We start from the raw sequence: 12,435 nt of genomic DNA on the forward strand, positions 1-12,435 counted from the left end.
ATGTCTTACTTTTTATTTCTTAAAAGGTGATAAAGTTGCAAAGAAAAGGAATTACAGAGTTGTATCATATTTTTATACTGTATTCTCTTTCCTAGAACATAGATTTAGGGCTGCAAGTGATCTCAGAGGTAATCAAATTCAGCCCTCTCATGACACATATGAGGAATCTGGGCCATAAAGAACTTACTGTGACTTCCAAAAAGTCACATGGGCACTAAATGAGTTTGTATTTGAATTCAGGTCTTTTGACTCCTAACCCAGCATTCTTTCCACTGTCCCATGCTGCCTCATTAACTTCCAAGGTCAGTACTCCTCCCCCAAAGGGCACTCCTTCCCCCAAATCTTCTCAATATATACTGGATCATATCTGCCAGGAAGCCTTCCTTAATTCCCAGTGTTGGATGTGATTTTCCCATCTTAAATTTTTGGAGTTACTTTGTCCTATTTAAAAAGCACATTTGAAATTACTTGGCAATTTTTTTTTTGTGCAGAACTGAGATTTCACTTTTGTAGGGAACTCTATGTATAGAAATTCCATTAATAAAAGCACTTTAGCAATTCACCCTTGAGGCACTGAGTGATTAAATGTCTTGACCAGGAACATACAGATAGTATGAGTTAGGGGTGGGATTTGAACTCATGTCTTCTCCATATACTATATATGCTATCTCTCAACTTATTTGTGTCTCTGTCGTAGCTCTACTACCACACGGCAAACCCCTTGAGAATTAGAATTCTGTCATGTTCATTTTTCTTTTATTCCAATTCCCCATCCCTAACCAATGTCTCACACAAAGTTAGCACTTACTGTTTCTTGAATAGATTCGCAATAATACTCCCAGATCTAAGAAGAACAATGCTTTCATAATCCATGACCATATCATCAAGTTTGTACTCTTCAAAGTCATTTAAAGAGTGATCTTATACTCCAATATTCTATTGGGATACCAGAAGTTTTTCTTTGGTCTTAGCTAGATTAAAATATCAATGTTAGTTAAATGACTAGCACTGAAATTAGCCGGATTACATTTGCAACCAAACTTGTCTATGTGTTTGTATTCAGAGATAAAATGTATAACCTATTTTTGTCATGTGTTATATGTGTATATATGTATTTATGAGGTAACTGATTTCTTTCTGTTCTTTGGATCAAAATTCAGAAAATGCATTCATGATGAGAACCATCAGAAAATAAAAATAATGATCCATGCCAATACCCAATATGCTTCATGTTCAGGAATTGTCCACACTATTTTCCTTTTCTTCCATTTATAATTAAATCTTCCAAAATTAACTTCTCTTAAGATATTTCACTTTGTGTAAAAAAAAGCTAAACATGCACATAAAACAAACACATACTTATTTTCTAAAACACACACACACACACACACACATATATATATGAGAGAGAGAGAGAGAGAGAGAGAGAGAGAGAGAGAGAGAGAGAGAGAGAGAGAGAGAGAGAGAGAGAGAGAGAGAGAGAGAGAGAGAGAGAGAGGAGAAATTACACATTGGGATCCAGGTGAGGTAAGTTCTAGAGAATTGTCAGGGGGACAAATGGTGAATTAGGGGAGTTTAGGGAGTTGGATTTAGGGAATTGTGTAGCTGGGACCCCAGAGGACAGCAAGTTAGAAAACTAGCTAGGTGAGGAGAAATTTCATGAGCAAGGCATTAGGAATTAAAGTATGTTGTCACTGAGAAATGAATATAATTTGTAGACTTCAGCCCTGAAAGATGACCGAAGAGATTTTCATTCTGCAGAAATGTCCTTTAGTGCCCTTTGTATGGGTAGCGTGATGGCACAATGGATATAGTTCCAGGACCTGGAGGCAGGAAGATTCATCATTATGCGTTCAAATCTGGTTTCAGATTACTAGCTGAGTGATCCTGAGCAAATTAATTAATGCTCTTTGCCTTAGTTTCCACATCAGTCAAATGAACTAGAGAAGGAAATGGCAAAACAATTAAGTATCTTTGCCAAGAAAATTCCAAATGGAGTCACAAAGAATCAGACACAACTGAAATGAATAAACAACATCACCAAAACTTATTGGGGCAACTATATAGACAGATTTCACAAATACTCAAAAAATACTTCAAAAAAAGACCATTCTGCATTCATTTCTGTGATAATGAAAATGTTTCCGATGCATGCTAATTGGAGTTTCAGAGATAGGGAATGCAGTATAAAAGCCACTGATTTTAGAAGTCCTGAGATTAAGATTCCATTTTCCACATGTATGAGCTATATGACATTGGGGAAGGCACCGAGTTTCAATTCCTTAGTTTCTTCATTTGTAAAATGGGTGATGGTAACATCTGTGCTACCTACACAGTAGGGGTGTTGTGAGGCATCAATTTTTCTATATCCTCAAGTACCAGATAATTAAAACTCAAATATGGTGGCAGATGGGAAGCCCAGTAGATTGAGAGCCAGGCCTAGAGATGGGAGGTCCTAGGTTCAAACCTGGCCTCAGACACTTCCCAGCTGTGTGACCCTGGACAAGTCACTTAACCCCCTTTGCCTAGCCCTTACTACTCTTCTGCCTTGGTACCAATACCCAGTATTGATTCCAAGACGGAAGGTAAGAGTTTAAAAAAACTCAAATATAATTTCTGAGGGGTCTTAACTAACCCCACTTTCAACTTGGTGGAAATTCACCCATGAATTATTTGAGCCTTTGGTCTGTGAATCAATGAGAGCTTGTATGTTTTTTCTAGTGTCAAAGCACATGGATGGATGTTTGGCTACGAGGCAATTTCTCCAGAGATCATTCTTTTGAAAGACAAATTTTGAGTCTAACATAAAGCTTCCATGAGACCTTTTCACTGAGCATTTAAAGTTTATTTGTCCTTTCAGTTATGATCCACACACGATGAACTTTCACGAATTTTCAAACTGAATTCGCTTCTGCTACATTTGAATGCTTCTAAACCCTCCTAGATAAATCTTGGCTGTCAGTTTCCATTACATTGCATCTGTCAAATTGGTAGAGACTTTTCTAATGCATCTGTGCTGCTCAGATTAACAAGGTGATGTAGGAGACAAACCACTGTGTGTGTCACCAAGTTTACCTGTTGACACCACTGAGTAAATAAACAGAAATCATCATCCGTTTTCAACTTTGCTTTTAGACAATAAAAACAGAGAAAAGATTGCTGATTGAAGGACATTTCAAGTAGGCATTTATCTGTGAGCCACACGCTGATTATCAAAAAGAGGGGGAAAAAGTCAGACACTGCTAACTGAGCTGAGCAAAATGACATCTTGGCTGAGACCTTTTGGTGAATAGGTGACAAGCACTTGTAATGAGATTTCCATGTGTCTGCATAGCAAGCATGCTAGATTAGATCAGGAGCTGTTCACTGCAGAAAGCTAAAGGTTAGAGTCTAGGGAGTCATTCTCAGGGAGAAGTATGCAAGTGCTGAAAATATCCACCTGAGCAGAGAGCTTGACGTGCTTCACTTTCTCCTGGGCTGTCTCAGTCTGGCTATGTGAAGGACATAAGCGGATATCTGTCTGCTCTCCTTGGAGGTGGGGAATTTGAGGTCCTTGTGGATCTTAAAAGATGGGTGTCTGCTGCACTTGGCATGAATAGGGCATCTGGGGCGCTGTCCATTAAGCACCTTCAATGCATTCTAGTTAGTGGCTATACTTCAAAAGTCCTTTGATTTTTCTGAAGCCCTGTGAAATCCCGAAGCAGTGGTCTTAGAGTCAGGAGATCTGAGTTCTCGGGCACTCTTATGTGATGGGGGCAAATCACTTAACTAAGTTTTCTAGTCTGAAAATCAAGGATAAAGCGTGTGCCATTTGTCTCCTGTGTTTAGTGTGGTTTAGCATTTTTCAAACTGCAAAGGGCTCTCTTCTAAGTAGTTAAGCACATCTTTTTTCCTTTCCACCACTATATATGTTTATGAGTTTATGTACATATATTTATCCAAACCTGTGATTCCAATTGATGTAAAAAACTGCTTTATATAAGGGACTCATTAATATTAAATTTTGGGCAAACTGTAGCAAAATAGTGAATCCTAACAGGAAAACTCTGCTGCTGCTCTGGTTATTACAATTTCCTTCAAGCCATGGAAAAAAATGGAAAATGGTCAATGGATAATTTTACATAGGAGGAAAATCTCTGATGTCTTCGAGGAGATATGTGAGCTGAAAGATAGGGGAAGCAGAGTATCCAGAAGGAAGGGGTGGCCAGCAACACCAAATGCTACAGAAGGGCAAAGACAATGAAGATCAAGGAAAGCCCACTGAGGGAATCATTAGTGACTTAAGAGAGGGTGACCCATAGATGGCTGGGCTTGTAAGAGTTTGAGAAGTGGAGTGGTGAGAATATAGAGAAAGTGAGGGTAGAGTATTCTTGAGAAATTTAGAGATGAAGGGAGTTAAAGACATAATATGAGAGCCTGACAGTATATCAGAGTCAAGGAATTAAAAAAAAAAAGAAACAGACAGATTTCAGAGGCCTAAGCATGTTTGTAGTGTGGGAAGCCAGTAGAAAGGAAGAAACTGTAGAGGAAGGAAATGAGCAAATAACAATGGGCTAAGAGGTAAAGGAAGGAGGGGGTGGGTGCCATATGTTATCTATGCCACTCTAAAGCCATCATATCTTATCAACAAAATTTTTTGGGTATATAATAAATATTGTGGTATAAAAAGCAGAATTAATTCCAGATGACTATACTTTTTTCTAGGTACAGTATTTTTTTTCTTTTTGTTAGGAGATGGTTAAAGGAGCTAGAAAATGTAATATGAATTTATAGGAACCTGTCAAATCTTATATTTTTTCAAATTGTCATTTTTCCTGAATATCAAGGTGTCAAGGTATCCTTATGTGGTAAGAAGCCAGAAAGTTTTGGGATGAAGCAAAGGTAGCTTTCTGGTTATTAACACTAGTAATTCCCATGGTTCTGTTAAGAATGGAAAACTTTCAGTTCTCATTTCAAATAAAATGCATTAGAAAGAACATGATTACTTAACTATCTGTATCTTTAGTTCAATAATTTTATGAATAATCAAAGCCCTCCCCTTATATTCATCAAATAATTATGAATTATATTACAACCTTTTTATGGAGAGAAATCATAAATATATCCTTCTAAATAAGTGGCCTAGTAGAATGGATGTCTGACTCGGGATTAGGATAAATTGAGAACAAAATATGACACTTTTTGGTTGGTTGACCCTAGGAAGTCAATTGACCTTTCTGAGTCTCAGTTTTCTTATTAGTAAAATGGGGACAAAGTAAATGTAAAGGGCTTTTAAAACCTTAAAGTATGATCTGTGCTAGCTACTTTAAGTATAATTTTTAAAGGACCAAAAACCATTTCATTATAAAGAAGTTTCATATATAATATGTTTTTATCAAAGGTATATTGAAGACAGTATTATAATGAAATTTCAATACATTCTAAGAGTCTATCTCTAAAACATTCCTTTAAAATATATTCCACACTTTAGTATAGTGTTTAAGTTAGGTTATGGATGATTCAATGGGTGTGAATTCCAATAGTGAATTTAATAACTTATTTTTAGGAGAAGCATTTTTGACTCTCTTTTTTATGATGAGCCCTTCTAAATCTGTTATGTTTGAAATTGAATTCACCTTTAAAAAAACTTGTTTTCACAATAGTCTCAATAGAAATCTACTTTGGAAATACATCTTTTGTCTAATAAGCATAATAAATATGCCTCTAGTACAAAGCAAGTGGGGAAAAATGTTTCTCCTCATGTCTTCAATTGACTTTTTGGCTGGATGGTCATCTGAGCTGGTCACAGACTATGACAGGCAGCAACAGAATACAGCTAATTGTGTCTGCTAATTGAAGGTACACACAAAGCCTTTGAGAGCACATGTAAAGGCCTCTCACAGTAATTTCTTTTTCTTTGCTTCTTTGGTAAGTCATTCCTACAACTCTTATTTAGTTTTTCATTGTTCTAACATGAACGGAGGCAGTGAGGATATTTTACCTGTCCGATATCTTCAAATCACAGGTATCAGTACATGGCATTTACTATGTTGTTTTTGCCATGGATAAATTCTGACAAGATTATATGGGTTTAGTAGGGAGTGAGAAAAGGATGTCAGGAGGTGAATATATAACCAGATATGGGAAAACCTGACTTATTTCCAACTAATATAGGAAAGATCTCTGAATCAGTAAAAAAAACTATAAATCAGAAAGTATTTATAAAAATGCATTTCATATATTCCTTACATACACACTCAGTTAATAGGACTAGACAAATAGCATATCAAGGTAGAAGTTTCTGCAGTATCTTTGTAAATGATGGATAAAAAGAAAAATAATGAGCATTTAAATTACAGATATGCAAATAGATAATGGTCAAGTAGCCACTGGAAAAGCTTTTTCTTTCATGCCTTTAAAATATTTCCTATCAAATGTCTATTCTGTAGATAGCACAAAAAACTGACTTTAGTTCTGTCCTTATCCAAAGTAATAAGCATTTCATATGAGCAGAATTCAGATTCTTGATGCTTTGTTGTAAAAGCATTTTTTCTTATCAGCCTAGTGGGTTGTGGTACCAACACAATCACTGACTAGCCTAGGTGACTTTGGGTCCAAGCCTCATTTTCCTGATTCCTCCAACAGCTTTCATTTTAAGGAAAATGAGCAGGTCCGCCATGTCTTCATCTTCTTCAGACTTCCTCTACAATTCTCCTCCCTTCCTACTTTTCAGCTAGCTTCCCTTTTGGGGGCTATCTTCCACCACTGGATTATAATCTCCTTGACGGCAAGGGCTATCTTACTGCATGTATTTGCATTGGTAGTCCCAGAATTTAGCACAAGACCTAGCACACACTAAGAGCTTAATGAATGCCTGTTGACTTGATTTGCCTCAAATGTCTTGTTATTTTAGGAGTATTAATAAATTACCCACTTCCAGAAACAGGCAATATCATTTAGAGTATAATGTATGACTTTTCAGCTTTTGTGTTTGCTAACACATATGCCAAGTCTTAGGCAGAATAGATATTTATTTTATTTGAATTTTATATTTCTCATTATATTCTGATAATGGAGTACTAAGTAAAATGTCATCCAGACAGCATACACATCTGAATGATTTAAGGGCAGCTTACTGTTCAACTTCTACCCTTAAAGAAAGTAAGCAGGCACAGCCTTCTGGGAAAGCACTCTATATCTAGTTCAATTGAGACACTGGGAAAATGAGAGCACTTGGGGGTTAGACCTGGGAACCTGGCAACCAGAGTGCTGAAAAAGATTCTTACCACACAAAGAATTTGCATGTTCACTGTGCGGTACCTTTTGTCTAGGGCACCTCTGCATTTCTAGATTGATAATAAGCATAGATACCAAATCTATGCAAAGGATCACAGGTCATGGCAAGCTCTAAGGAGCAGTCTTCCTTCTTTTATTTTCAGGCACAATATGATACTCAGTGTTTGGGGAGTGGGGGAAGAAAGCAGTGAATTAACGTTCACTTTTATGATTGCTGCTCTCCTATACATATAACTCTCTGAATTAAAAACAAATTATTTTCAGTCCAAAAAATGATGGATGGTTTTTTATCCATAAACTGGGTGCTCCAGAAAACACGAGTATAAAAATGAGTCTGTTTCAACGTGCAGTATAAGCCCCTAAATTAAAAACAGAGTGAAAGCAACTAGATTCTCTTGTTGCTGTACAGTTTTACAAAACAACTAAAAATAAATGATCTATCTTTGCAATATTCTAATCCAATAGTTAATTTCCTATTTAGTAATGAGGAAAATTTATCTATATGTACTCCATGGGAATAACATCAAAAACAAGATTAACAACCAGACATATGAAGATGATGCATGTTCTCCATCCCTAGCTTCTAACATGAAGCATTAGTCTTCTTTGAAGATACAAAGAAGACTCAAAAGATCTCTAAAAAGAGGACAAGATTTTGGAAGAGCAAGAGCAATGAGTTGAATTCATTTGTAAGAGTTTTCCAACCTATATGGTTCAATTATTTGTACTCTCACTGAAGATTCTGCAGTGTATACAACGCATGAATAAAAGTACATGTGGGTCAAAATGGAAAGTGGAGTTCAATTTGAGAGACATTTGAAAGAGGTGATAAAACGATGGGTATAGACTGATGAATCCAAGTACTGACTGTTCCAAGTTTTGGGTCTCTTGGATCCTTTGCCATTTTTACTGCCCCGTACTTGAGACATCTCAAGTTTGGTGGCTTCAAATTCTGGAAGAACAACTAGTTTTAATCTGGCACTATAATTTGTAACACAGTTACCTGTTGACTCAAATAAATAGTGGAAAGATTTCAGTGGGGGAGGGTCGAATACTCTTTCATGAATTAATCTAGCTGTTTCTGAGGCAGATGTTCTCGATGGCTTTATCAGGGTTGAAATATTATGAGTTAGCTTAATGGGGTATGAACCAGTCTGTATCTGGAAATAAGTTACATCTTGAATGTACCTTAGTTAACAAAGCCCTTTTAAATTCATTATTTTATTGGATCCGGTGCTGAGCACAATTCCTTGAACGTTGGTAGGCAGTTAAATGTTTTTCAAGCCCCTCATCACCATTTCTCCCTACCCAGACTGCTCCCTTCTCCTCAAAAAAAGGAAACCAGATCCTTGTAAGTGGACAAATGGAAAAATGTTCCGGCTAGAGAGTCAGGCTCAGATTCTGATATGAACCCTGCCACCAATTAGGCTGAATGGACTTCAGCAAGCTACAAACTCTCTGAACACAGGTTTCTTCATTTGGAAAAGTAGCAGAATTGAACCAAATGATGGTCAAAAGTTGGAACATTCCTATAACTTGTTCTGGACAACAAGGAGACATATTACAAATAATTGGTAAGTTTGAATTATTCATGGCAATATGGTAACCTAATTAAAAGAGATGAATAGGATCTGGAACCTAAAAGTCTACTGGGAGGTAGAAAATCAATGATTTCAATATGTATGGGCTCAAGAACAGGGGAACAGGAAGAGAAGCTCTAGGTAAACTGTCCACATTTTGTTCCTATAATGCTGCTCAAATATCAACAGTAACATCTCATTAACTTGGATTCTACCAAAGCAGGATTTCTAATAAGCCTATTGATGCTGGGCTGAACTCCTTTGCTTGGCAAAGCTCTTCTTCTTAGAGCAAGTTCTTAGAGCAAGATAAATCAGTAAAACTTAAAAAAAAATAAATTGTTTTAAAGCCTTTTTGGGTACTTTAAGAATCTCTTTGATGTGTTATTAACATTTTAATTCCAAATAATAGTCAATTAAATATTTAATTTAAAAATAATCTCAAATCTTTCTTTTAGGCAATATCTTTTTTTATAAGACTGCAGGACTTGAAAGTCAGGAAGAAATGGGTTCAATTACCTCCTATGCCACTTTTAAGCTATGAGATTGTGGGTAAGTTACTTAATTTCTATGTGGTTTAATTTCCCTATCTAAATCATGAGGATAATAATTCTTATAGTACCTACCCCAAATGGGTGTTTGGAAGGCTAGAATGATAAGAAGGTAGGTACTTTGCAAACTTTATTTTTTATTTTTATTATTTTTTTAAATAATGCTTATTTTTTGTCTTAGAATTGATACTAAGCACTGAGTATAAAGCAGAACAGTGGTAAGGTCTAGGCAACTGAGGTTAAATGACTTGCCTAGGGTCTAGGAAAATATCTGAGACCAGATTTAAACCCAGGACCTCCTGTCTTTAGGTCTGGAGTTCTATTCACTGAGCCATCTAGCTGCCTCACTTTGTAAACTTTAAAGTACCATAAATAAAAATGCCGGTTATTACTATCACTGTCCTTGGAAAAAATGTACCTGCATTTTTTTTAAAATATAAAATAAAAATATCAATTAAAATTTTTTTTTCAACAATCCAGTGTGGTCTCTTTAAATGGTTAAATGAATAAAGTTGAACTGTATTTTCTTTTTTATTTACAAGAAGATAATCCTAAAAATCATTTTGTTTGAGTTTCTTACTTGCTACTTAGTTAGATTTTAAATACCAGTGGCAGAAAGACTAGAGAGAAGTTGAATAAGGGGTTGGGGAGAATGTTTCTCTTCTTTAGGATGGATGAACCTCCACATGACTACTCTGCTCTATATTTTTGGAGGATTTGGAGGACTCAGTCTCACTTCCACATTGAGAAGGACTAAGCTACTATGGTGAGATAGATAGTGAAGGGATCAGAAGGTCAGAAGACCTGGGGTCTATCCTAGCTCTGCCACCAGATCATAACAACCAAGTCACTTATTCCTTCTAATGGTGTGGTTTCTTCAGCTGTAAACAGGGTTGATACCACCTGCCTTATCAACTTCAAGACAAAAGCGATGGGAAGATTAAATGCATAATAGTTTTTGAAATACACCTCTATCAAGAAGGTGTTCTGAAGCTTCACTGTAAAGGTAGTCCAGGGTTCTTAAAGGTCATGTTGATGAGCTTTGGCAGGTCCTACCAAGTTGGAAAGGCTTCAAGTGGAATCTTGTTGATTTACTATGATCTATGGATGAATCTAGAGAGAGATGCTCATCATCAAAGATGGGCCATTAAGTTTTATTACTGTTATTAATTATTTGCCAATAGCAACTTATTTTTTATTAATTATTTGGTAATAGCAATGCATACAGACCATCTGCCAAATTACAGAGAGTTTGTGATCGTTGGAGTAAAGAGAAAAATCAACACTGGTGAAATCAAGACTTAAAAAAGAATATTCTTCTAATTCAGAAAGGTAAGGACTAGGCAAACAGGGTTAAATGGCTTTGTTCACTGATCTAGGAAGTGTGAAATCAAGAATATTTGAAGAATTGAAGTAAGATCTTGAAGGTACAGTTTAAAATGCTACACCAATGCAGAGAGTTTGTTAATCTAGATTATTTGGTCCAACTTCTCTGTTTTGCTGATAAAGATAGTGAGGTCTAAAGAGTTTAAGTGACTTGACTAAGGTCAAAGGGCAATTACTTAGCATTGTGAAGATGAAAATCTAAGAAGTTTATTGATTTCCTATCCTACATATTTTACTTTTAGGATGGATTGTTTTTTGAGGCCCAAGGTTCTCCCTAGTCCATGTATCTAAATATATTTAGCAGTCATTGACAATAGTTCCTTTTCTCTTTTCCTGCTTCTCTTTTTCTTTAACTCTCTGTTGTAGAATACTAGGTAAACATGATAGTTGGTTGCTAGAAAGAAGAGATAAATAGAAATAATAAAGGGTGAGATTTTATTGAAAACCTTCCGTTATGAATCTAAGAAGTTCTATGCAAAAATTTACCCTAAACACAGAAAATCAGTGCAAAAAGGTTCTTTAGTGGTCAGATAGTCCTTCCCCTACTGTCAAGCAAAACTGTAATCTAAAATATGCTGGGTGATTTTTTTTAACTTCTGAGAAAAGGAGACGCATTCAATTACTGATTTCCATTTTTAACAACCCCAACAAATGCTAAAGGATGTAATGATGGTTTATATAATGTTAGGCATAATTCCATAACAACAGGATCTTGATGGACAATTTATAGACAGATATAGACAAGAGTTGAACATCATAGTAAGTATGATTGGGCCATCATCTACACTGAGGTATAGCTTCACATCCATGAGCTCATTGGGTTCATCCAAGTATTCAGGGTTAGGAATATGTTTCATTTAATATAAAATCATGTTTTTTAGCATATGCCCATTAATTTTCATTTTATCTTCAGTGAAGATAAAGAGCTAGCACTCTCTCTCTCTTTTTTTCTCTCTCTCTTTTTTTCTCTCTCTCTCCTTCCTTTCCTTCCCCTGTCTCCCCCTCTCTCTGTCTCTCTCTGTCTCTCTCTGTCTCTCTGTCTCTCTGTCTCTCTGTCTCTCTCTCTCTCTCTCTCTCTCTCTCTCTCTCTCTCTCTCTCTCTCTCTCTCTCTCTCTCTCTTGCCCCTTTCCATCCCTTCAGGGTACTCAGGTTCTTACATAGAAATTCATATCTTGCAAACCTATGTTCTTTTTTTCTCTAACCCCATAAAGAAAGGTGGTATCAATTGCTGAATTTTGGTTTTGCATTGAGTACTCATTCAGTTATTATTAGTTCATATACCATCAAGGTCTTCTTTGTATTCTGGCCAAAATGGGGTAATTTTAAAAAAATACAAAAGGAAGACACTGGTACATCAACACCACAACATCATCAAACCACACTAAAGACAATGGCATGTGCATGCAGGGGGTTGGTTAATCACCTGTTTCCTTTTCTGCTGGCCCTAAAACATAAGCAAAAAGAATTTAGAAGGAAAAAATGAACATTACTTCATACAAAATTATATCAGTGAAATAGGCCAGTCTGGTACAAAAATGGGGCTCATTTTCTCTTTTAACTAGAATATGATTTGATTTTAGATGTAGTCCAAATAAAATTATAATAACTTTCCATTAAAAAGCTAAAGCTAACAGAATTCAAAGGC

General features: G+C 36.1%; 1 protein-coding gene across 10 annotated transcripts in view; it reads right to left on the minus strand.

The window, feature by feature from the left end:
• The window catches only part of CADPS2 (calcium dependent secretion activator 2), a 758,482-nt gene that overhangs the window by 136,928 nt on the left and 609,119 nt on the right, over positions 1–12,435 (minus strand). For 6 of the 10 annotated variants that reach the window (XM_007504219.2, XM_056799640.1, XM_007504213.2 and 3 more), the window contains exon 17: positions 12,214–12,234. The exons of the other annotated variants lie outside the window; for them this stretch is intronic. In XM_007504219.2, coding sequence (XP_007504281.1) covers positions 12,214–12,234 — 21 coding nt within the window. The remainder of the gene's footprint in view (positions 1–12,213; positions 12,235–12,435) is intronic. 10 annotated transcript variants of the gene reach the window in all.

This window comes from Monodelphis domestica, chromosome 5 (genome assembly GCF_027887165.1).
Source record: "Monodelphis domestica isolate mMonDom1 chromosome 5, mMonDom1.pri, whole genome shotgun sequence".
NCBI classification, from domain to species: Eukaryota; Metazoa; Chordata; class Mammalia; order Didelphimorphia; family Didelphidae; genus Monodelphis; species Monodelphis domestica.